The 26,915-nt window shown below is 44.9% G+C and overlaps 1 protein-coding gene across 50 annotated transcripts in view; it reads left to right on the top strand.

The window, feature by feature from the left end:
- neb (nebulin) overlaps nucleotides 1–26,915 on the top strand; it is a 376,446-nt gene that overhangs the window by 232,354 nt on the left and 117,177 nt on the right. For all 50 annotated transcript variants that reach the window (XM_072470732.1, XM_072470804.1, XM_072470803.1 and 47 more), the window contains 14 exons: nucleotides 550–657; nucleotides 823–936; nucleotides 1,886–2,083; nucleotides 5,815–5,919; nucleotides 6,048–6,152; nucleotides 9,030–9,137; nucleotides 9,219–9,326; nucleotides 16,362–16,469; nucleotides 16,559–16,663; nucleotides 16,756–16,860; nucleotides 16,960–17,058; nucleotides 17,979–18,083; nucleotides 21,210–21,314; nucleotides 25,787–25,891. In XM_072470732.1, the coding sequence (XP_072326833.1) occupies nucleotides 550–657; nucleotides 823–936; nucleotides 1,886–2,083; nucleotides 5,815–5,919; nucleotides 6,048–6,152; nucleotides 9,030–9,137; nucleotides 9,219–9,326; nucleotides 16,362–16,469; nucleotides 16,559–16,663; nucleotides 16,756–16,860; nucleotides 16,960–17,058; nucleotides 17,979–18,083; nucleotides 21,210–21,314; nucleotides 25,787–25,891 (1,578 nt within the window). The remainder of the gene's footprint in view (nucleotides 1–549; nucleotides 658–822; nucleotides 937–1,885; nucleotides 2,084–5,814; nucleotides 5,920–6,047; nucleotides 6,153–9,029; nucleotides 9,138–9,218; nucleotides 9,327–16,361; nucleotides 16,470–16,558; nucleotides 16,664–16,755; nucleotides 16,861–16,959; nucleotides 17,059–17,978; nucleotides 18,084–21,209; nucleotides 21,315–25,786; nucleotides 25,892–26,915) is intronic.

A 26,915-nucleotide genomic window follows, 5' to 3' on the forward strand; every position in this document is an offset into this window, starting at 1 on the left:
TCGAAACTTAGGATTTGCAAGGTCGTAGGTTAAAGGAGAAAGGGAAAACCCAGGTCGGCCAAGAGCCTGGCAATTTAAAAGTCCGGGAGAGGAATTAGAGGGGAAAGACTTTAACACAGAGAGAGTAGTGTGTAAGAATGATAAATTAGATGCTACACCTTTGCTGAGTTTGAAAAAATAAATGTTGTTACACTCTTATATTTCATGGCATCATCCAAGGCTTTTGCATATGGTAGAGACTTTGTTTGCAGTCAAGTAACATGCTCCCAATCACTCATTCTTCTTTATTTAATGGCGGCTTTATATTTGCGTCCTTGTGGTATCAAGCACAACATCATGCAACACTATGTGATGGGTGTGCTAATATTTGCTGCCTTATTAAATTGCCTTTTATTGATATTCAATTTTACTTAAATCATAATCATAGGTACATTTGTAGCTTTTCTTTCCTGCAATATTTAACAAACTTCCAACATTAAAATCTTGTGTCTTGGATTTGAAACAATGCTAATCTATTTCTGTATAATGATGTACCTTTTGTTTTATTAGAACGCTTACAAACTGGCCTGGGATAAGGTGAAAGCAACAGGTTATACAATGCCGGGAGATGCCTTTTCGATAGCGTTGGCCAAGAGTCAGAAACACATTCATAGCCCAGTAAGTAGAGAATTGCAATCAAATATGGTTAAGGCCAAGCAGCTGAATGTATGCTTCTACCCGCCTGGCACTGGTACCAATAAGAAAGTATCACGTTTTTATATTTAGCTATTTGCTTTTTGTTCTGGTGTGTGGAGGTCAAACTGTATGTTTTCAATCTTTCAGTTGAAGTATCGCGAACAATATGAGAAGTTCAAGGCTTTCTATACTGTGCCACGCTCTGTGGAGGATGACCCACACACCTTGCACTGTCTGAAAACCGGAAAGTTGAACCTTGATGTAAGTTATATTCGGATTACACCATGAATCCAGAGTGAGTAGGCCTGCATAGTTTACAATCTTCTTCAAGCACAATCAGAATTCCTCCTCTAACCTGCGTTAACACTGCTGTACGAAAGAGGTTGTCCTTGGCCATTCCAAGAATTGGCTCTATCTGAAAACCCTTGAAGCAGGTTTTCAAAAAATGAAATGGAGAGCGGAGAAATGTCTACAAATTTAGATGTGCAGGAGAAGGTTTACATCCTCACCAATGGCCTGTGATATCCGACCAGAATCATTGATAATTACAGGAAGAAGCATAGAATTCCTACAGTGCAGAAGGAGGCCATTCAGCCCATCAAGTCTGCACCTACCCTCTGAAAGAGCACCCTACCTAAGCCCAATCCCCCACCCTCTCCTCGTAGCTCCACCTAGGGGCAATTTAGCTGAGGCAATCCAGCTAACCTGCATATCCTTGGACTGTGGGAGGAAACCGGAGCACCCGGAGAAAACCCACGCAGACACGAGAAGAATGTGCAAACTACACACAGACAGTCACCCAAGGCCGGAATCGAACCTGGATCTCTGGCACTGTGAGGCAGCAGTGCTAACCACTTTGGCACCTTCTGTATCAGTTTCAACCAAATGCATTCTTCTTAGTCTTAAGTAAGTCATGTAATAAGCGATAATGAACCATCCCCTTTCATTTTGGATTTCAACCCATAATTATTTTGTATGCCTCTTAACTCCAAACTTTCTAATTTATTTATATTACAATAGTAAGCATATCACTTTAGAAAATTACAAATGTATGGCAGAGGGAGGTTGTCTGCTTTGTAACTGGCTGTGATGGTCGTTTAATTGAAATGAAAAAATTATCCGTAAACCTTTTGGTTTTTCCTGCATTTTACTTAATTTAATGAGATGTAATTTCAATGGGTGTAACCTATTTGGCTTTTGCTTTGTGCAGCGCCTGTACAGAGAAACGTACGAAATGAACAAAATGCATGTACACATTATGCCAGATATGTTGGAGGTGGTTGCGGCCAAAGAGACTCAAGCCAAGGTCAGCGAAATTGACTATCGCAAATACCTCCATGAATGGACGTGCCTGCCAGACCTGCAGGTTAACATTCATGCCAAGAAAGTCTGCGACCAGCTTAGTGATGTAAGTGTTGGTTTTCACATCATATTGATTTTCAATAATTATACAGTTATAGTAGCTTTCTGTCATTGAAACACACAATATCTTACAGTGAAAGTTGGAATCTTGTGATACTAAAAAAAACCTTACTGGAATCTTACCAAAAAATTCAGTGGAAGCAGATTCAACAGTAACTTCCAAAGGAAATTGGATATGTACTTGAAAAGAAAATGACATTGTAGGGCTGTGGGGAAAGAGATGGGGAGGGGGTGAACTAATTGAGTAGCTCTTTCAGATTACTGTCACAGGCCCAATGAGCCGAATGACTACCTTCTTTGCAGCTTGCTGCGTGGTTCAATGGATAAAGCTAATGTACAGTTGGGTACTGATTCCAGAAAGAAGGTACTAGGTTTGATTCCTGATCTATACTGAGTAAGCTGACCACAGCCATTCTTGCAACGTTCAACTCAGAACCCTGGTCGATGAAAGGGACAGCCACAGAGACTAGCGATCTGCTCACAAAGTGTGCTGCTGCAAAGTGTGTGTTTCAGTGTGAGTGCGTGCGTGTTTGTGTGCGTGCGTGTGTGTTTGTGTGCGTGCATGTTTGTGTGTGTGTGTCGATGTCAGGTGAGGGTAGGTTTGGGGTGAGATGCGACAACCTATGAATGAATATTCTGCTATCACTCACCATCTAGGGTCACACATCACAGGATAAATGGGGCTGAGGGAGCTCATTCACCTGCCAGCTAGCCCCCCCCCCTCCACCCACCTGATTTAACCATCCAGAAAGACCTTACACATGCAATTCCATCTCTATTGAATCAATCACTCAATCAATCAATTGCTGTTATATATTTGTTGTTGTCGCAAAAAGAAAGAAAGGAAGTGTCACACTTTAAGTTCGGAAAAACATAGATTATTAAGAGATGTTGCTTCTACACGGTAAGGTGGTGAACTCCCCAAAAGCCCGCGAAGCTCTCCGCTGACATCACTGCATATCACGTGACGTTTCACCAGCCAATAGTGTTACTTAATACGTAACAATTGCAGCATCTGTTTTTCTCCCTAAATGTTTGCTGATGTTTTACTTCCATTGCTTTACCTGGAAATCAATTTATAAACGTACTCTTCCTGTTCCTATTCTATACTCCTCCACGAGTCAACCTCTACTGAAGATTGCACACATTGCTGCATTTCCATCTGTTTTTATTTGGCTCATTCAAGGTTCTCCCAAAAAAGGAGCAGACACTTCTTGGGTCTGCCTCTTCAGTGTGGACACCATAGAAAGACTGTTCCTGTCTAATCCCCATCCAGAGAACAAAATGTACCTCTGGAACTGTGTCCTATGGCCTGAAGTGCATGCTAGCAGGAGAGAAGCAGTTTGAGAGTGTCATTTGTTTCTGTTTCTAAAGTTCATGACCTAAAGTTGTTGCGACCCCCTTGAGCTAGTGCGCAGTCAATTCCAGTCCCACTTGACTCGGAGTTACAATATAATTGAAATTAATAAATATTTCTTAGAAAAACACCCAAAGTCTTTGGCCCTTAGCTGCCCAATAACTACAGTAACCAGGTTTGTAAATTTAAACAGAATTAAGTTTCTTCATAACAATAACTATAGCTAACTATGCAGCAAATACAACAGGTTAACTATTATCTAATTCCTAACCCCCCCCCCCCCCCCTCCACCCCACTTAAACTTGTCTCACCCGCTACAGACAGACATACACAAGACAGATAAACACAAAGGTGAGAAAAGGGGATGAAATAATAATGAAAGAGCCTTCGGTTCAGGTGGTTGTTGTAGCACAACTATCTTCAATCTAGGCTTTCAGTTTGAGATCTGTTTCCAAGTGTAATGACTTTCATTGTAGATTCATTCAGGTCTCTGCAATTTCAGAAATGCAGCAGCTATTCCCGAGAAAACACGAGGGAGGGAGAGAGAGCAGGTCCTTTCCTCTGAGCATTCAGGATTCAAACTGCCTTTCCCCTGGCTCTCTGAAAATCAGGCAGCACCCAATCACCACCTGTTACCAGGCAGAATATGGGCTATTGGCCAATTCATTGGCCAACAGCCATCCAATCGAACCTTGTCTTACAGATCGCGCGGGTGCGGAAAAGAGTTCTGCCTTAGCAGTGTACTGTGTTGTAACTTTTTAGTTCTTCATTTCCCCTACTTGACTTAAAGACACATGTCCATTAAGCATCCATGGATCAAAATGATAACAGCAAAAATAAAGAAAGGGGGAAAAAAGAGAATCAACAGTAAGGGCCCTTATAATGTACTGAGGTGACTTTTAACTTTTGCCTAGACCAGGAATTAAATTGGTCAAATGTCCACATTGATTCATCCAAAGCCAGCATCATAGGACATGAGGCAATGTCAGGTTTGCTCTCACCAGCCTAATTTGGGTGAGTTACTGACTGCTCAATGAGTGTGATGAGGGGGGATTGGGTCTAAAAATCCAATAGTACCTTTAAGGGCTGAGTCAGTAGGGAGGAATAAAAGCAGAAAGTACTGAACAAATCGGCATCTGTGGGAAGAGAGGCAGAGTTAACTTTTCACGTCCAATTCTTTGGAACTGAAGAGTTATTTTGAGCTAGTGGCGGCTCTGAAGAAGAGCTGTATCAGACTCGAAACTTTAAGATCATAGATCATAGAATTTACAGTACAAAAGGAGGCCATTCGGCCCATCAAGTCTGCACCGGCTCTTAGAAAGAGCACCCCACCCAAGGTCCACACCTCCACCCTATCCCCATAACCCAGCAACCCCACCCAACGCTAAGGGCAATTTTGGACACTAAGGGCAATTTATCATGGCCAATCCACCTAACCTGCACATCTTTAGACTGTGGGAGGAAACCGGAGCACCCGGAGGAAACCCACGCACACACGGGGAGGATATGCAGACTCCGCACAGACAGTGACCCAAGCTGGGAATCGAACCTGGGCTTTTAAATCGGCTTTTCCCTCCATAGATGCTGCCAGACTTGCTGACGTAATAATAATAATTTTTATTATTGTCACAAGTAAGCTAACATTAACACTGCAATGAAGTTACTGTGAAAATCCCCTCGTCGCTACATTCCGGCGCCTGTTCGGGTACACTGAAGGAGAATTCAGAATGTCCAATTCATCAAACAAGCACGTCATTCGGGACTTGTGGGAGGAAACCGGAGCACCCGGAAGAAATGTCACAGAGCCCAATTAGAGGGACAGACACGGGGAGAACGTGTAGACTCCGCACAGACAGTAACCCAAGCGGGAATTGAACATGGGTCCCTGGCGCTGTGAAGCAACAGTGCTAACCACTGTGCTACCATGTAGCCCATAAACATTGTTTGACTTAATATTTATTAATGGTAGTAACTGAAACTTTCTTTATCCAGCACTGTCGGTTTTCTTTCAGATCTCCAGCTCCTGCAGTATTTTGATTTGATTTGGCTAAATGGGGGAGGGTGGTATATAAAGTGATGGCAGCTGCTCAGTCTCGGGCAGAAGTTTGAACAACATTTTTTGGGTGGGAGGGAGGGAGCAAAGAGGAGCATTTCTGCCCCTTCTCACCCCAACAAAGTCCAGGCTATTTGTGCACAGGCCTCCAACAATTGCTATCAATTTGATGGTGAGGATGTTAGCATAGTTGGAAATTGTGGTTGAAGATCTCTCCTCTCATGCTTTTTCTACTGCCAGAAATGGATTGGGTGACAGCTAACCATCAACTCCAGTCTTCATTATTTTTTCTTTGTTTCCTTTCAAGGTTCTGTACAAAGATGACCTCAACTGGCTTAAAGGTATTGGATGTAATGTCTGGGACACTCCGCAGATACTTCACGCTAAGAAATCCTATGACCTTCAAAGTGCCGTATGTTGGGACGACTTGTTCCTTCAATATGATCCAGCAATTGTTTATCTAAGTTTTCCACCTTGCTGCCTTTTTAGAAATCTGACGCGACTCATCTGATGAATTTTCCACTTTCATTTACTCTGCAGATTCAGTACAAGGTGAAGGCTGAGGCAGCAAGGAACCAGTTTACACCCGTCATGGATACTCCTGTCTACCGGCAGTCTGTCACCAATGCTCATCAACTGAGCGATGTAAGTATTTTGAGAAATAAGTTAGAAAAGGATGGTTATACCTCCATAAGTCTGGACATAGAACTCTGCTGTCGGCAGCCTGTCAAAACACAAAGGGGCTTTTCACAGTAACTTCATTTGAAGCCTGCTTGTGACAATAAGCGATTGTCATTTCATTCATTTTCATTCATTTCAAAGGTAAAGGAATCAAGGGTTACGGGGATAAGGTGGGACAGTTTAGTTGAGGATCACCATATCAGATCAGTCATGATCTCTTTAAATTGTGGAGCAGGTTCGATGGGCTGAAAGGCCTACTTCTACCCCTACGTCTTATGGTCTTATGGTATATGATGGCACTTCTGTACACAACAGCAATAATTTGATTATAATTTATAACCCTTTGTGGTAGCACAGCCCCTTTAAGGGGGCAGGCTTTATGGACCACATGACCGGCTTTGGGCCAATTGTGAGGGAGCACGCAAACTCTAGCCAATAAGGAATTTGTGCAGGGCCGAGGGAGCAGGACCTCAAGCAGTGTGGACCTCGGAGCCGAATGATTAGACCTGTTACATTGAGTTCTGTGCCTGTTACTTATTTACCTTTGCCTTTCATCAATAAACCCCTTGTTAACCAATGGAAACCTCCAGCGTATGTCTGGAGCCACCACATTGGGAACGAGGTAAAAGTTTTCAATCGCAGTCTATGGCACGTTGTGAATGGAGGGGGGAAGGAAGGAGCAGTTGAGAAAGGAAAGAAGATCCAATGAAAGTCGGGAATCATTAAACCACGAGTGAAAATGCCTCTCATTCGTAAACTAGTCCCGTTTGACCAAGGGACTGAGAATTGGAGTCAGTACGTCGGACAGCTCCGCTATTTTCTACCGTGAACGAGATCACGGATGAGGACAAGCAGAAGGTGATACTTCTGACTGCTTGCTGGCCACAAACATATAACATAATTAGAAACCCCACATCCCCGGAGGCACCCGACTCGAAGACCTTTGACCAGGTAGTAAAATTGGTCAAAGAACTCTTCAACCCAAGGCCTTCAATTATCTTCCAACATTATAAATTTAAATCTGCAGTGAGGGACCATGAAGAGTCCGTCTCAACTTTCACTGCCAGGCCTCGCCAGCTCACTGAGTTCGGGACGGTGCTTAGTGACATGTTGCGCAACCGGTTGGTTTGTAGGACTCATAACCTCAATATCCAGAAGACACTCCTGGCTGAAACCAGTATAACATTGGGAAAAGCGATCGAGCTAGCTCAGATAACAGAATGCATTGAGAAAGGTGCCACGTGCTCCAAAGTGTGGCTGAAGGGGAGGTCAGTCAAGTGTGAGGGGGGGGCAGGATCAATAGGCACAGCAGAGAACCGGACATGGTTCGCAGAACTGGACCGGAATCAAAGGACGGGGAAAAACTCAAGTCACAGGTGGGTTGCTTTTGCTGTGGGGGAGATCATCCTAAGAGACCTGCCATTTGGGGGAGTTTGTGTGTTTCCGATGCAATCGCAGGGGGCACATCCGAGCACATTGCTGCACTAGGCAAAGCGCGCCAATGCAGGATAAAACAGCAGCAGCAGTTGAGAGCACCACTGAACATAGTGGAGAAGCGCTGTGAAGAAGAGCATTCAATGTATCGGTTGAATTTAGTCCAGTTGAATAAGACAACCTCAATTGAAATTGCCTTAAGGGTAAATGGCAAACCCCTCAAAATGGAAGTTGAGACCGGGACTTTGGTGACCATTGTGGGAGAGCAGTCTTCCAAATGTATCCATGCTGTAATTCAGCCTTTAAGTTTGAACAGTGCCGCACTCAAACCTGCCAAATACACTAGGGAAACCTTTAAAATCCTTCAATTCAGTGGCGTACAAAGAGCAAGAGGCCAATCTGCCCTTGGATGTCGTGGAAGGGCACAGACTGATCGGGAGAGACTGGTTACAGAAAATTAGACTCAATTGGCTGGGAATTTTCAAAATTTCCAATGGCTTCCTCCAAGATGCCCTGAAAAAGTATGTAGAAGTTTTTCACTAGGAACTGGACCGCATCAAAGGCGTCAAAACGAAAATCTATGTCAATCCGGACTCGATGCCCAAGTTCTTCTGAGCCAGACCAGTGCTGTATGCCTTGAATCAGAATGTTGAAGCTGAGTTTAAGAGATCAGAAAAGATGGGCATAATCAAGCCGGTTCTGTTCCCTCAGTGGGCAGTGGCAATAGTCCCCGTTCTCAAACCGGATCGTTCGATAACAATATGTAGGGACTACAAATTAACCATAAATCAGGCTGCCCAAGTTGGTAGGTACCCGATTCCCCAGATTGAGGACCTTTACGCCAAGTTGCCATTGGGGGGCCTTACCTACTCAAAATGGGATCTTAGTTATGCATAACTGCAATTAGAATTGGACAAAGAGTCCCAGACATTTGCCGCAATAAACACCCACAATCGCCTCTTTCAGTGCTAAACTACCTTGCGGCATCGCTTCAGCCTGCACTATTTTCCAGCAACCATGGAATATCTCCTCCAGGGAATTCCCACAGTGATGCTCTACCTCGATGACGTTCTAGTCACTGACATAATCGCCTGTCTAGCCTGGAGGAAGCATTAAAGAGGGGGTCGGCCTCAATCTTGTCTGCAGTACATTTTCTGATACTTGAATATTTACATGTATACATTGTTCACAAATCTTGTGTGTATGTTAATACACGCATTTCATTCATGTATATTTGCATATGAATAAATATTTCCAAATATATATATATATATACTCCTCAACATAAATATATTTCAAGGGAGATATTTGTGCGCACCTCAACTATTTTTGACTTCAATATTTTGTCATTAAAGTGTGTTTCAAAAAGAAATATGGTCCATTAATTCTCCTCGCTCTATTTTTCAGGTTGTGTACCACAATGCATATGAGACATGTATTAAAGGTACGGTTGCTCCAACCACAAAGACCATAGAGCTGGACAGAGCTAGAGAAGCCTATAAATTACAGAGTGAGGTAAGCGTGCATTTCAGTTCGAGTTTGTAATAAATCACAAACCTCTTCCTCTAATTGGGCTCTGTGACATTTCTTTTGCAGAAACGGTATCGTGATGTCGGCCGGAGCCTCCTCCCCACTGGATATACACTTCCAGCAGACATCCCATCCTTTAAACATGCCAGAAACGTCGACCATATCCGCAGCGATGTAAGTGTTGCAAAAATGGCATTCACTCTTGTGAACTCCCAAACCTCCACGTTAGAATCCCTTCAACCAGGTTTCTGTCCCTGCCCTACCAAAACAGCTCCTACCAAAGTCAGAATTAAATAGCATCCCCTGTGACAAAGGTAAACGTACTCTCCTCGCCCTTCTTAACCTGTCTGCAGCCCTTGGTATGTTTGTCCACAACATGCTCCTCCAACACCTCTCCGCGATGATTTCCCTTCCTGATCCCTGCATCGTTAGCTCTGGTGTCGCCAGGATTGATCATGGGTCCCCTCCTCATCTAAATGCAGCCCGTTGACAACATCATCCAGAAGTATGCCTTTGGTTTTCATACGTACTCTGACGACACCCAGCTCGACCTCATCACCACCTCACGCAACTCCTCAACTCTTGCTAAATTATTAGACTGCTTATTTGACATCCAGCGCTGGGTGAGGAGAAATTTTGTCCAATTAAATATTGGGAAGGTGAAGCCATTGCTTTTGGTCAACACTCCGAATTCCATTCCCTGGCTACTAACTCCATCCCTGGCTGGAGACTGAATCATGAACAGCATCCCATTTATCTTGGTGTTACACTTGAGTGAATGCTGACATACAAGAAACATCTGAGCAAGACGGCAGCAAAGATCAAAACGCAAAACAACCTCCTCAGCAAACGGTTTGGCTCTTCATGGGGTGCAGGTGGTCAAACCTTAAAGACCTCAGCTCTTGCCATCGTCTACTCGACTGCAGAGTACTGTACACCAGCATGGTACCACCTATCCCACACCAGTCCTGTAGATACCCAGCTCAAAATAACAATCCGTATCATCTCGGGCACCCTCTGATCAACTCAAACCCCCTGGCTCCCAGTTCTAAGTAACATTCCATCCCTTCCTATAAGGCCAGAAGCACCTTTGTCACTCCTGATAGAGCTAATGATTTAAACGTGGACCGGTCCACTTTACGATCCAGTGTATAATTAAAGTCTCCTAGCAGCACCAGCTGGTGCATATCTAGATGGGGAATAGAAGCCAACAGATTCTTAATAAATGCCAATTCGTCCGAGTTGTGGAAATAGACATTCACTACTACCATCAATGTACCCGCCAGAGACCCACTGACAACCACATACCTACCATTAGGATCTACCGTGATCCTGGTGACTGATAACAACTTGCCGTACCTCGGGCCCTTCCATCAAAGCCCAAGTGAAACAGATGTCCTGCCCACCCCTTCCCCAGTCTGGTCTGATCTCCTGAAAAAACACCACATTGATAACTTAGATGAGCAAAAGCTCTCAATCTCTTCATTGGGCCACCCGACCCCCTTACATTCCAGCTGAGAAACAGAATTGGGGTTCTTCCAACCCCCCACCCCGCCTCATCCCGGAATCAGCCATTTCCACCATCAGGGGCTACTTATTAAATATTCAAAAGTACAGGCCAAAGGTCCTTCAAAGATGACCACAAGACCCAGAGTAAAACAAAGAAAGTCCTATAGCTACCATCAGCAAACTAACTACCCCCTCCCGCCCACTCCCACCCAACACCTACCCAAATACACAGACTGGATCCAAACCCCCTCCCTACAAGCCCCAAGCCAGATGTTAAGCTAGCCAAGCCTGACCAAACTGGTCCAACACTGCAGCTCCTCATCCATCTCACACCCGTTCACTAGCCTTCTTTATTGCTAGTGGGGCAGTCCCCCCAGGGCAAGGAAAACGACATTATCCGCCTCAGGGATGAAATAATCCTCAATGTACTGTCCCCATCATAAAAGTTGCCCATCAACATCACAAACAGAAAAACACATTTTATCAACAAATATCAACAACTATATACAGGGGGGGGGGGGGGGGGGATTCTTCCGTAACTGGCGGGGTGGGCAACTCCGGCGGGTCGGAGTGGTGTAAGCCACTCCGGCGTCGGGCCGCCCCAATGGTGTGGAATCCTCCACACCATCGGGGGCTAGCCCCGCCCCAGAGTGGTTTGCGCCCCGCCGGCCGGCGGGAAAGGGGCTTGGCGCCATGCCAACCGGTGCCGAAGGGCCTTCCCCAGCTGGCGCAAGTTGCCGCATGTGCGGGAGCATCAGCGTGTGCTGGTGTCATCCCCGCACATTCGCAGGGGGATTCACTTCCGCACCGGGAATGGCGGACCAGTACAGCCTCCGGTGCGGAAGGATAGAGTACCCCCACGGCACAGGCCCGCCCGTGGATCGGTGGGCCCCAATCACGGGCCAGGCCACCGTGGGGGCACGTCCCGGGGCCAGATCCCCCCGCGCCTCCCCAAGAACCCCGGAGGCCGCCCGCGCCGCCAGGTCCCGCCAGTAAGGACCTACTCCAACTTACGCCGACGGGACTGGCAAAAGACGGGCGGGACTTCGGACCATCGCGGGCCGGAGAATTCGGGCAGCCCCGGGTCCCGTTGAATCGCGCCGAGCCCCGCCATTCTCCGAGGCAAGCGGCACGACTCATGCCGGGCCAATTTTTGGGGGCCTGTAGAATTTGGAGGACAGCGGGGGCGGGATTCACACCAACCCCCGGCGATTCTCCGACCCGACGGTGTTCGGAGAATCCCACCCAGGATATCCCAACTCCCTTCCTAATCCACATGCATCAAAGATCTTCTACAACATGTACAACTCGCCCCAAATCCATGCTTGGTAATGAAGGTGTCCACTTCCTCGGGTGCCTCAAAGTAGTAGTCCTTCGAATCATACGTGACCCGCAGCTTTGCCGGATACACCACCCCAAACCAGCCAGACTCCTTTCTTATACAGGACGGCCTTCACCTTATTAAAGACTGCATGCTTCCTCACCCGCTCAGTCTCCTCATCCTGGTAAAGCCTCATGAGGTTTCCCCTTCGAGCCACTGCCTTCTTTGGTCCACTTCAGGACTCCCGCCTTCTCCCAAAAGTTATGAAAAAGAATAATGTTCGCTCAAAGTGACCCAGGCTTCTGCCAAAGAGTCCGATGGGCCCTGTCCAGCTCCAGGGGGGGACACGGATCACCCTCACCCACATCTTCACAAACATCTGCAACAGATATTCCATGGGATTTGGGCCCTCCGTCGGCTACGGCAACCCCACGACTATGAGGTCTGCCTTCTTGACCGATTTTTAAGATCATCGGCCTTAGCCTTTAATCTCTTATACCCATCGGCCACCAAAGAACAAAGAAATGTACAGCACAGGAACAGGCCCTTCGGCCCTCCAAGCCTGTGCCGACCATGCTGCCCGTCTTAACTAAAATCTTCTACACTTCCTGGGTCTGTATCCCTCTATTCCCATCCTATTCATGTATTTGTCAAGATGCCCCTTAAATGTCCCTATCGTCCCTGCTTCCACCACCTCCTCCGGCAGCGAGTTCCAGGCACCCACTACCCTCTGTGTAAAAAACTTGCCTCGTACATCTCCTCTAAACCTTGCCCCTCGCATCTTAAACCTATGCCCCCTAGTAATTGACCCCTCTACCCTGGGGAAAAGCCTCTGACTACCCACTCTGTCTATGCCCCTCATAATTTTGTAGACCTTTGCCTTATCGGCTTCCAATGATGCAAGCTGCTCACCTTGCCTCATCAGCACCTTCTCCACACCCTCTATCACGTTGCCATGCTTCTTTATCGCCTCGGGGCCTTATCAAGTTTCACCCAGAAGGGGCCCAGCGCTTCCTCGATCGATTTCCATAAACTCACTGACACCAACGTCCATTGCTTGTCAAAGTGTTTGTCAAACTCCTTTGTGAGCATATGCGAGAGCATATCTGCTGTTATTGGGAGGCCATCGTCGACAATGCTGCCGCCCCCATTTTCTCCTCTCACGAATTGCACAAAGCCTCCGAGTCTGCCGAAGAATTACCTTCTGTGGATTTTTTGCTTCCTTTTTCTTTTTGGCATGTGTTCGGTGCGGGAACCCTGTAGTACCGATCCAGAATGTTTTCCCTTCAAAAAGCGCGGATCCTGATCGGAGTGAGATTACAACAAGAAAGCTCCTGGAGAAGGTTTGCAGCAATCCAAGCCTGCTTGGGCTTTGATGGAAGGGTCGAGGTGCGGCAAGTTTTGTTATCAGTCACCAGGATCGTGGCAGATCCTAATGCTCGGTATGTGGTGGTATGCACGGACCTTACTAATCCACCTGGAGCTGGCCACCCATCATGCCAGCCTGTATGGCTAAGATCACCATGCCAAGGAGTAACAGCAGAGGACCTGTGGCAGCAGGAATGGAACCAAACACACCATCATTAAGAACTACTTTCTCAACACAGATCGCACAGCCCATCCGGCTTCAACCTGCCATGCCAACATTGGGCACTCCTCAACCACTTCCACACTGGCCAAGGCCTTTGCAGCAAACGGACACAAGTGGGGTCTTGCAGGGAACCCAGACTGCCATTCTGGTGGACCCCCAATCAATGACTCACATCATTGAAGACTGCTCTCTGACATAATTCAGCGGGAGGCTCAGAGAGCTCCAACTAGCCACTGCGGCAGCTAATGCCGGGCTCGATGATTACTGCACATGCTAAAAAAAAACTCCATCCCACCCTCTGACAACAGCCTGAGAATGAGAAAGTCTGTTCGCAATCTTGGTGCCACATTTGAGCCCAAGGTGAGTTTCCGCCATTAGTAGGATGGCCTATTTCCACCCCGCTAATATCACTCAGCCTTTCCCTTAACTCCGCTCATCTGCTGCTGAACAACTAATTTTTGTGAGCTCAAGGCTCAACTATTCCAACGCACTCCTGTCTGGGTCTTCCACATTCTCTCTTCTGCAAACCTTTGGTAATTCCAAAACTCAGTTGCCTGCATCTTAACTCTTTGCGATTCCCATTCCTTTATTATCCCAGCGCTTGTTGACCTGCATTGGTTCCCTGTCAGGAAAAGATCTTGATTTTAAAATTCTCATCCCTGTTTTCATGGATTCACCCCTTCCTATCTGTATAACCTTCTACAACCCCACAACCCTCCGAGAAATCTGTGCTCCTCCAATTCTGGCCTACTTGTTCATCGCCAATTTTAATTGCTCCACCAATGCTGGCCATACCTTCAGTTGCCTAATACCCAGGCTCTTGAATACCCACCCTAAAGCTCTCAATCTCCCTTCTACTGCACTTTTCTCCTTTAAGGCACTCCTTGAAAACCAAGGCTTTTAACCAAGCTTTTAGTCACCTCCCAATGTGACTCAGTGTCATACTTTGCTTCATAAGGCTTCTGTGAAGTGCCTTGGGATGTTCCATTATGCTAAAGGTGCTAGACAAATATAGGTTGTTGTTGAGGAGTGGTTTAGTCTTACTTGCTCTATCAATATTGATTGAATTAAAAGTTTTGTTCCTGGACTCAGAGTTTGATTATCAGATTCAAACACAAATGGCATCATCCATTGCAAGCAATACATTAAACTAGAAATGTAACAAATTGATATAAACAATACAACCTCAATATCAGTACCCTGGATGCAAAAGTGGCCAATGTTCCTCCTGTCAATGAAAGCCAACATCATAGATTGTCCCAAACGCTCATCTAACTGGGCTTTTGTTTTGCAGAATTATCCATCTCTCGTGAGGCCAGCCATAGCACCACTCTATGCTCAGGAGTTGTTTGCGCTAATTCACGTCTTATTTCCCAAAAAACTGGCTGAGATTTTCCAGCCCTTCCAGCGAAGGCGGGTTCCCCGGTGGCGCAGCCGGCAAGCAATGCAAACGGCCATTGACTTCGGTGGGACTGTAAAATCCTGTCGGCAGCTAATGACGAGCCATTCCTCATGCCAGAAAACCCACCGCGGGGCAGAAATCCTGACACACTGTATATCAATCTCATCCACAAGAATAAAGGATGATTTCGTATTAAGGCCTTCACAAGACGATTAATTTATTGAGCAGATCTTGAGACAGATAATAGATATTACCATCATCTTTAAGGTTCTGTAGTTGCAGCTTTCCAACTGCTGTTGTGGTAGTGTTTTGTTGTCAACGCCCCCATGAACCTTTGGTGTCCAATCTGACCTATTTTCCCAAAGCATGTTGGTTTCTTTCTGACAGCACTCCATCAGCATGACTATCTTTTAGACTGTTTTATTTTATTTTTGTTCTTATTTCCCTTCCCTCCTCTTTGCTGTCAGCTATAGCCTTGTGGTGGCGATTTCACCTGAGTCAGAATGTACCAGCCTCCCCGAACAGGCGTCGGAATGTGGCGACTGGGGGCTTTTCACAGTAACTTCATTTGAAGCCTACTTGTGACAATAAACAATTTTCATTTCATGTTACATGTTCAACTCCCACTCCAGAGATTTTAGCACAAAACCTGGGCTGGAAATTCAGATCAGAACCGAGGGGCTACTGCATAGACAGAGGTGCAGAAGTGTCATGTTTTAGATGGGATGTCCTATCAGGTGGACATAATGGAACTCCACAACACTATTTCAGAGGAGAGCACGAGGGTACTCCCAGTGTCATGGCTAACATCTATCATCCAAACAATATCATTGTAGCATATTGGGTTGGATTCTTCGCTTCCCCAGCCACGTGTTCCTTGCCGGAGCGCTGTTCGCGGGCGGCGTGATTCTCTCTTCCTACTGCTTGTCAATGGGATTTCTCATTGAAGCCACCCCATGTCGTCAGGAAACAAGCAGACGGGAGTGAGCTGCTGACAAGAACTGTGAATCGCAATGGCTGGAGAATTCCAGCCATTATCTGGTGTAGCATCATTCACACCATTAAGTGCTTCACCCCCTGATGAAGTACATTTGAAATGTTGCCACTGTTTTAATGCAGGGAATTGCTACTTGCGCTGTTTCTACAGGGTTTCTGCTAATCGGCTGTTGCTGTTAAGGTGGATAGTCTGAGAACCTGTGTGGCAAATGCAGACAATGGTAATGGAACCATTGAAGGGTTTCAGCACTAACTACAAGTCAACAAAATCAAAGGAAATCCATTTCCACAAATAATTATGCTTTTGTATTTACTCCTGTTTAAAAACTGTTAGATTTTGTTCTTAAGCTGGGGATCATTGCAAAAAGCATTTCTCGTTTTCTTTTCTAGCTGAAGTACAAAGAAGCTTATGAACATATGAAAGCGAGGGGTTACAATTTGATCCCAGAAACCATCAGCATCACTGCAGCCAAGAAAGCAGATCATATTTTAAACCAGGTAACGTGGGCATACTGTTAGCATGATCAACAAAGATCACTGGGGGAAATGTGAATGTGTGTTGCATTAAATATTTTTCTCTTATACAGCGACTGTATCGGTTACAGTATGACACCCATAAAGACAAGATTCACCCCACTCATGACACCCCTGAACTTCGTCAAGTCAAAGCTACACAGGAGGCAATCAGTGACGTAAGATTAGAAATTGAAAAATAAAAGTTTAAACCAAGTATATTTTATTTGCCAAAAAGAATTACATGATTTGACTTGTTGTTTTCCTTTAGCTGTCATATAAATCGGAGTATTTCAGGCTCAAAGGTCAGAAGACTTCTCTTCCCATTACTCCCGAGCTGCTCCATCACCGCTATGTTGGCGTTATCACGAGCGATGTAATTATTAAATCTGCTCTTGCTTATTTGTGCACTTTGTTTAAATTCTAGCATCATGCTTTCTGCACAGTACTAAGTTTGTTACTGTTTCTGACATAGAATAAGTACAAGGAAGATCTTCAATGGCTGAGAGGTTTTGGATGCTTCCTGTATGAAACTCCTGAAATGATCCGAGTGCGTGACTTCCACAAATACTGGGTACGTCTTCCCTTCTTTAACCTGGATATACTATAACTTCTCACCAATTGAAAATAAAATGGATTGCCTAGTGATGTTATAAGCTACTACTGCAACTTAAAGACTGAAATAATTATATTCAAAAGCAGGGGTGGGCCATTGTTAATTGATTGATTAACAACTATCAGAATTGTGAATTGTGGAATGAAGAAGGACACAAGACCGGAGCCAACCTAGTCTTTGTGACCTATAACTTTACTGTAAAAGTACGTTTTTAGCACAAAAGATTTGGTCTAAGATTATGGCCAGGAATAGCGAGTTCCTGAGACCTGCTAAACTTAGTCAATCCAGAGAAGCAAGTTCTGCATTGCAAACAGTAACAGTGTGTGGGATTTTCCAGCCATTCCCGCCGGCGGGATCTTCTGCTCCTGCCGACGGCGACCTCGCCCCGCGTGTGTGGGTTCCCCGGCAATGGAGGATGCGAAGAACAGGAAACTCCATTGAGTGGTCAAATTGGAAGATCCTGGCACCAGCCAATGGCGGCCTGCGCTACCACCACAGAACACGCTGCGGGGTCCGGGGCTGGCAGGGTGGGGGTCTCCCGTCTACTGTTTAATGGCTTGGCCACTACATTGCGAACAATAATCACATGACATTTTGACAGTCCTTAAGGTCCTTATATCGAATCATAAACAAAACACACTATGGACCCTGAACTACTGAAATAATAACAGAAAATGCTGGAAACTGTCACTTGGACAGGCAACTTCTGTTGAACAAGAGAAGCAGGATTAGTGATTCAGGTTCATGGCCTAGCTCAGGAGGAGTAAAGGTCCCACTCCCGTGCTGATGCACAAGTGACATTTCTGAAATCATTATGACTCTCTATCCAGTAAAGATTTGAAAAGGTTTTTTAACCTGCTTTTCATGTGTTCTTTCAGACTGGCTATGATAAAGCTGCCAAGAAGATACGTGACAAGCATACATCAGTTCTTGATACTCCGGAATATAGACGTGTGACAGAACTGAAAACTCACTTGAGCAATGTACGTATATAACCTGCAAACATGCCACTTAATAGTATTCAAATAAGACCAGAATACTAACTTCACTTTTATCACCAATAGGAAGGCGGTTTTAGTATGCATGAAGATGTTATGTAACATCGGGAAAAGGGCGACACAGTGGTTAGCACTGCTTCCTCACAGTGCCAGGGATCCGTGTTCAATTCTGGCTTTGGGTAACTGTCTGCGTGGGTTTCCTCTATGAAGTGGGCTTAGGCAGGGTGCTCTTTCAGAGGGTTGGTGCAGACTCATTCGGCACTGCAGGATATTTTTTTAAAGATCCAGCGTTCTAACATTCTAGGGATGAAACAGAAATGTCTCTTCAGGCCAAGACCAAACTTTGATGTGGATTCTTAGCAAAGAGAGAGAGCTCTAGTATACACCTACCTTACTTTCAGAAAACCCAAGAAGGGTGATCCACCTTATTATGGGCACATCAGTTCGCCAAAATCTCTACAAAAGTGCATACATTGGTCAGTCATTGATGGGTAATTGTTGCACTTAATATTGCCATAGAGGACATCAAGGTGGCTGGCATATCTCACGCCATGTGCTGAAGGGTGTGATAAAATGTACACTCGCATTTGTTTTTGGATGATTGTCATGTGAGAGTACCTTTAAGAAATGGGTGTTTATCAAATAGCTGCAATGATGTCAGAGTGTGGGTGGAGCTGGGCTGTCTGTCTGTTTTACTTTTGCTTTGAGCTAGCAGCTAGAGGGTGTGTTTAGTTTAGTTTTGCAGATTGTGAGCTGCAACCAGCAAAACCAGGTGTAATTCTGATCTATTTCTGCATGAAAGGAATGTCTTCAAATCACTTGCTAATTTAAAATTGATAACAGCTCTCAGTAGAGAATTTAAACCTGATGTCTGTGTTGAAGAGGGTATTTGTCTTATGGATGTTGCAAGGAAAGATTAAGGGTTACTTATAGAGTACTGTATCCTTTGGGGGGGGGGGAGTATTTGAGTTGATTGCTGCTAAGATGTTTACTGTGTGTTTATAAAAATGTTAACTGGATTCATAGAGTAAACATTGTTTTAATTGAAAAGTACTTTAGCTCTGTAGCACCACACCTGTAAAGTGGGCCCTTGTGCTCCCCATAGCCAAAATCTATTAAAAGTTATGGGTCAGGTGAACTCCATGATACACTTTGGAGTTCTCTAAACCCTGGCCCGTAATAAATAGGCGGCTCGAGGGATAAAGTCTATCTTTCATGATTGGATTGGCTTTGTAAACTTAAAGACAGTGAGGGGTGAGTATATTGTGATTGTTTTTCAGGTGTGGTATTTCAGTTTAAGTAGGGAGTGTGTTGTGAACAATATACCCTCCAACATGCAGGCTGTAGCCTGGAGCTATGGATAATGATGGTAGAGGTTCCAATCATTTTTCAGCTTTCCACCTGCCATAGGCACATATTGGAGGGATTTACAAGTTGATATGCAACCTGTTTGAGCACATAATGAACACACCTTCCTTGACCATCAAGTCCGGAGTGGGACTTGAACCTGGAACGTCTGGCTCAGAGGCTACCCATTGCGAGAGGCTACAATACCTCCTCTGTGTTTAGGCCTGGACTTTAATCCCTAATTATGAAATAATGATCAACTAGTGCCTGTTCTTTCTGAAGAAGGGGAGCATTTATCTCCGGGTTGAGTTTCCTCTAATGTGACATGGAAGCAAGATTGGAACCAAGTCAAATTTATGTCTCAGTCTTGACAAGACAGTAGGTGAGTCAAAAAAGCCCACGCAACTGCAGGCTAGTCTTGATGAGTGACAATGTAGCCTTGTTCCCTAATTAGCATCCCTGCCTCTGAGCCAGTAGCTCTGGGTTCGAGTCCCATGCCAGCACTTGATGGCCAGGGAAGTGCATTCATAACACAGCCAAAAAGGTCGAATGTGTCAACCTGCAAATCCTTCCAACATGCCAATGGCTGGCTGTAAAAGCGCAGAGACACCAGGTCAGCTCAAGCTCTCAGCCCCTCACTTGCGACCTGTTCCAAGACTTGCTAGCTAGGGAAACAGATGAAAGTCTGCACCACAAGGTGCGGGAAAAGAATTGGAATTGTAGGACTGAGATGAGCAGAATATTTTTCTCTGAGGATTGGGCGACTTTGGAACTCTGCCTCAGAAGACCGTGGAAGGGTGGGGGACGGGGCATTGAATATTTTTAAGGCTGAGGGTAGATGGATTCTCATTATGTAAGAGAGTCAGTGATTATCAGGGTAGATGGGAATGTGGAACTTGAAAATAAAACCACAAGCAGCCTCATTTTTCATATGTTTGTATTTTCAATGGTAATTCCTAAACGTTACCTGCTGTCAACCCACTCCTAAACTCTTTGAATGTAAATAAATGGAGTATATTCCTATGACGGTGGTCATGTGAAGTACCAGTGGCATTCCTACCCTGTGCCAGAAGCTCCATGTACAAGTCCCGCTCCGGGTGCAAGTCGCACTCTGGGACTTGAAGACCATGGAAGGTACATTGATAACATGGCCAAACAGGTTGATGAGCAACTTGTAAATCCTTCCAATGCGCCTGATGGCAGGAGGTAAGAGTGGGAGGGTTTTCTGGTCAGTCATACTGCAGAAGGTAACAGAAAACCACTGTAGTACTTGCCAAGCATCATCATGAACCAATCCACTGGAAGCCCTAGGCTTGCCAATGCCCTCTTAGAGCATGGTACCTGAAGGAGGAGGAGGATGTCCCGAGAGGAACATAGGAGCAGCAGGACGGCATTCGGCCCCACCAGCCTACTCTTCCATTTAATTAGATCTTGCCATTTCTGCACCTCAGCTCCATGTACCTGCCTTAACTCCTTGTTCTTTCATTGTGCTTCCTAACAAAACTCTATCAATCTCCGTCTTGAAAGGTCCAGTTGTCACATCAATGATACAGATAAACCCAATCTTGAGCATAAATAAACTCTGAAAGGATTAAGTTCATCTTGATGACTCTTGAAGCATGATGATGGGTTTCAGTACTTAACAGGCACCCACCCAGTCATATACCATGGATTTATTATGGGAATTTATCATGGATATAACATAACCAGTGGCACATTTTGGCAAAGTATTTGATGCAATTATTCATTTCTTGTCAATTTTAGTTGGTTTATCGGGCTGATGGGAATGAAGCGAAGACTAAGTACACAACAAGGCTCGACACTGTGGATCTCAATCGAGCCAAACATGGTCAGAACATACAGAGTCAGGTGAGACTAAATATGTTGTCCAATTAAAATGATGGCTTCTTAGTGTAACATTTTTTACAATTTGTAATTATCTCAAAACCGCTAAGGGGAACACATCGCAAATTACTGTGGATGCCAGAGATCCAAAATTAACAGCTGGGAATGCTGGGCATTCTCAGCAGGCCAGGCAGCATCTGGGGAGAGAGAAACGAATGTTTCAAGTCGATGACCTTATCAGACCACCTTATTAGCCAATTTGGGGAGGAAATCACAGCTGAGTAGCTGTTCCTGAAATAAGGTGGAATTTAATGTTCACCCTGAGGTGAGTTTGGAGGTGGGGGAAGGGGGCAGGGAGAAGGGAGTGTTTAATTGGGTTGGAGGATGATGGCTGGGCTGAGTAGGACCTTCCCGCCTCTGTCCCATTATGTCCATGACAGGAAGGCTCCTGGCCAGTCTTCCTGCCCTGACACCAATTGAGGACTGTAAATGGGCAATCAATCCCTTCACAGTTGGTGTTCAACCTGTAGCGACAAAGCAATTGCCACATGGGGAACTCAAAAAATAAACCCTGTTGTGCTTGCTTGCCAGCCCCCATAGTCAGGCACTCAATGTCTATTTGAAGGACACAACATTGAGAAGTGGGGGATACCACTGAAAACCAACCCTTCCCCACACCTCTGACCCCCCCCCCCACCACTTTCCTTTGATTCCCACCCTGCGACTCCCATCCTACCCTCACCCACCTGTGACCTGGGTCCTTTGCTGATCTGGGCAACAAATCTAATCAAATATTGTAATCAACTCCCATCAAGGGACAGCCATCAAAAGGAACAGGTTTTGGAAAATCTAAACCCACAGTCTTGCACTTCTTTCCCTGACAAATGATGCTTTTGAGTACTATTGAGGAATATTATAGTCTTACAGCTGTCACGATTGATGCCAAATTTAAAATATTGTGCAATATTGGATACCATAGTTTAAAATAAAATGACAGGAAGTTCTGACATGCGGAAAGAATGATTAAGAGTATGAATACTGCACTTACTATGCTAACGATGTGGAGATGCCGGTGTTGGACTGGGGTGGGCACAGTACAAGTCTCACAACACGAGGTTAAAGTCCAACAGGTTTGGAATCACTAGCTTTCAGGGCGTTGCTCCTTCATCAGGTGAATGAAGAGGTAGGTTACACAAACACATATATAGTCAACGCCAATGATGCAAGATGATACTTTGAATGTGCTAAGCTTGAAAGTTATCAAGAGAAACTCACAGAGCTGAATTTTCTGAGGAGAAAAGATAATTGAGAACAAACGTGATCTAGGTCTTTAATGTGTTAGTTAGAACCTTAGTTAGGCCACACTTGGAGTATAGTGTTCAATTCTGGTCGCCACACTACCAGAAGGATGTGGAGGCTTTAGAGAGGGTGCAGAAGAGATTTACCAGAATGTTGCCTGGTATGGAGGGCATAAGCTATGAGGAGCGATTGAATAAACTCGGTTTGTTCTCTCTGGAACGAAGGAGGTTGAGGGGCGACCTGATAGAGGTCTACAAAATTATGAGGGGCATAGACAGAGTGGATAGTCAGAGGCTTTTCCCCAGGGTAGAGGGGTCAATTACTAGGGGGCATAGGTTTAAGGTGAGAGGGGCAAGGTTTAGAGTAGATGTACGAGGCAAGTTTTTTACGCAGAGGGTAGTGGGTGCCTGGAACTCGCTACCGGAGGAGGTAGTGGAAGCAGGGACGATAGGGACATTTAAGGGGCATCTTGACAAATATATGAATAGGATGGGAATAGAAGGATACGGACCCAGGAAGTGTAGAAGATTGTAGTTTAGTCGGGCAGTATGGTCGGCGCGGGCTTGGAGGGCCGAAGGGCCTGTTCCTGTGCTGTACATTTCTTTGTTCTTTGTTCTTTGTTTGTGTTGCAAAGGATAAATGCTCTCGCTGTAATTAGATTAAACAATGTGGATTGTGCACAAACTCAGGGCACAGAGTTAAAATGAACAATTTAGACTGGAGGTGGCAGACTTTTGGCCGCTCTCCAGATCTTCTCAACCCACTCATGATGATTCCCACTGCTGGTGGGACGGGAGAATCCCAGCCTTTATTTCTCATGGTGGATGGGATGTTCAGTGCCCCTGCCACATCTTTTGTGGTGGCGGAGGTGGCCGGATCTTCTGGTCCTGCCGCTGTCAACGGAGTTTCCTATTGTCCGCATACCCCAGCATCGGGAAACCCATGGCGGGGGTTCCCCATCAGCGAGACCGGAAGATCCCGCTGGCGGGAACGCCAGAAATTTCCCATCAGTGGAAGATATTTGGAGCAGGCTCCCAATAAAAGAGGAGCTTAATTTCTGAGTTAATTATTATGAATAATTATCAAAATGGGAAGGCATTGATCGCTATTGGGATACAAACAGAAGTCAAAAACTTCATGGCACATCTGAAAACTCAGATAGCTGAGTTTTCGATAGCTTCTGCTCTGGAAATACACTTACCAAACTTATCTAAGTGTTAGGCATAAGGATGAATTTGTAAGATAAGGTGTAAGCCATCCAGTTTAGGGTTTAAGTTTCATCACTTCAAAGAGTGGACAGCCATTTGACCCAAAATATTTTAGTCACTGGACTAAGGCTGTAGTGACTTATTCATAAATTTCTCGCTATGGGACCCAAACCACACTTTTCGTTCAGCAGCCATCGTCGTTTTATTTTAGGATTTGACAAATGTTCAGGTTTCAATTACATACCATCCCTTAAATCTTATAATTCAGCAGTAAGAGAGTTGGCTCCAACTGGGGAAAACGAAAAGTCTGTAGGTGGATAAATCAGATAGCTGAGGAGATTCTGGAGGCATTGCTGGTGATCTTTGGGAATAACTGGAGGCAGGGAGAGTCCCAGAGGATTGGAACATGGCTAATGTAACACCCCTGTTTAAGAAAGGACAGAAGCAGAAGAAAGGAGGTTACAGGCCGGTTAGCCTGTTTTTTGGTTGTTTGTAAGGTTTTAGAGTCTAATATTAAGGATGAGCTTGCAGAGTACTTTAGAAGTACATGGTAAAATAGGACTGAGTCAGCATGGATTCATCAAGAGGAGACATGTCCGTCAAATCTGTTAGAATTCTTTGAGGAGGTAACAAGGAGGTTAAACAAAGGAGAACCAATGGACGTTATCTATTTAGATTTCCAGAAGGCCTTTGACAAGGTGCCATACAGGAGGTTACGAAATAAGATAGAGGATTGGCTGACTGGCAGAAGGCAGTGAGTTGGGATATAGGGGTCCTTTTTCGGATGGCAGCCGGTGACTAGTGGTGTTCCGCACGGGTCACTGTTGGGACCACAGCTATGCATATGTACATTAATGATCTGGAGGCTGCAGAAGGACCTGGACAGGCTAGGGGATTGGGCAAAGCAATAACAGATAGAATACAATGTGGAAATGTGTGAGGTAATGCACTTTGAAAGGAATAATAGAGGCAGAGACTATTTTCTAAATGGGAAAAGGCTTCGGGAATCAGAAGCACAAAGGGACTAGGAGTCCCAGTTCAGGATTCTCTTAAGGTTTACATGCAGGTTCAGTTGACAGTTAGCATTCACGTTGAGAGGGCTAGAATACAAGAGCAGGGATGTACTTCTGAGGCTGTATAAGGGTTTGGTCAGATCCCAATTGGAATATTGTGAGTAGTTTTGGACCCTGTATCTAAGGAAGGATGTGCTAGCCTTGTTAAGGGTCCAGAGGAGGTTCACAAGGATGATCCCTGGAATGAAGGACTTGTCATATGAGGAACGGTTGAGGACTCTGGGTCTGTAGTCAATGGAGTTTAGAAGGATGAAGGGGGATCTCATTGTAACTTACAGAATAATGAGAGGCCTAGATAGAGTGAACATGGAGAGGATGTTTCCACAAGTAGGAGAAACTAGAAGCCGAGGGCATGGCCTCAGACTGAAGAGCGATCCTTGAAAACAGAAATGAGGAGGAATTTCTTCAGGCAGAGGGTGGTGAATCTATGGAACTCATTGCCACAGAAGGCTGTGGAGGCCAAATCACTGAGTGTGTTTAACACAGAGATAGATAGGTCTTGATTAATAAGTGGATCAGGAGTTATGGGGAGATGGAAGGGAAATGGGGATGAGTAACATATCAGTCATGATTGAATGGCGGAGCAGACTCGATGGGCCGATGGCTTAATTCTGCTCCTGTGTCTTATGGTCTAAAAATTAGGAGCCAAGCTGCTTTGTGGAGCTGTTGATTATCCACATATTGAATATCACTGGTTATTTTAAATCCTGATCCAGTCAGAAATAGATAAATACAATTAGTCATCGACTTAAAGTAGTTGATACATCAGTGATAATGATGATGGAAAATTCAAGAACTGTAGTGTTTTTCAATATGGGTATGTTTTGCTGCTCTGGTTTAACTGTATAATGAGACCTGCCAAGTAGTGTCGATTCCCACATTCCTCACTAATTCTGCTTTCTTCTTCCTTCCTCAGTACCTGTACGTTGAGTTAGCTACAAAGCATAGACCACATTACACACCTCATGAACATACAATAACTCTGGACCATGCCAAGCACGTCAAACATTTTGCCAGTGAGGTAAGAGTTCAGGACACAGGTAAAATGCTTTCTGGAAAGCTTCTTAAAAATGTAAAATAAAGAGATAAATTGTTTTGTTGTTTTTTTAAAATGTACTCCATTTTAATAAAGTAAGTTACTTCCATTAGAAAATCAATTAAATGTACAGAAGAATTAATGAAAAGGACACTGGGGCCTGGATTTTTACTCCCAGGACACAAATGTCCCAGGAGTCGAGACATTTCCCAGCTCCGCAAAACTGATCAAGAGAAAGTAGTCGGGATGGGCAAATTTTCATTCTGGGATAATGGGGCACCTGGGAGTCAGTGCTGGGGATTCCAGGTTTGGAGGTGGGCTGGTTGGAATTTCTGCCTCTGTTGGCACTGTATCAAAGATATTTTTAAACAACTGAAAAACATAAATCAGCTCACTAACCCTCACCCCTCACCTCCTATACACTTTCCATATACCATCCATGCCAACCCATGCCAACTCATGCCACCCACCTATCCCCCATGGCCTCTCACACCCTCCATGCCAACCCATGCTTTCTGCCCACCCCACAACCTTCAACAGTCAACCCTTGCCAACCGATTGGTTCCAAGTATCTATTGTAAGCTTTATTTTTAAACAACACTCATTCATAAAATCCCAGTCACGACATCTACATTGCTGCAACTACAGTATGCCTTATAATAACAAACATTTAAATAAATTGCCTAATCCCTTATTAAAAAGAAACACTGAAATTCATATTCCCACTTCAAAGAGCCCAAAGCCACTTGGGGCTGTCAATCAAATGTGAAAAAGCAAGCAACCTAGTATGATAATGGACAGTTATGAAATCACCATGCAACATTAAACCTTATGTCAACAGATAGAGTGAAATAGCAAGCAATCTTTTTTAACACCCCAGCCAGTTTTTTCCAATGGATAAAGAGCAGGAGTTTTAAATTCCTTGATGTTCCCTTTGACAGTTCCTCTTGACACTTTTGAAAGTTGTTTTTGACAAATCAGCTTGAAGTTTTTGACTGTTCCTCTTGAC

Source organism: Scyliorhinus torazame, chromosome 2 (assembly GCF_047496885.1).
Source record: "Scyliorhinus torazame isolate Kashiwa2021f chromosome 2, sScyTor2.1, whole genome shotgun sequence".
Classification (NCBI taxonomy): domain Eukaryota; kingdom Metazoa; phylum Chordata; class Chondrichthyes; order Carcharhiniformes; family Scyliorhinidae; genus Scyliorhinus; species Scyliorhinus torazame.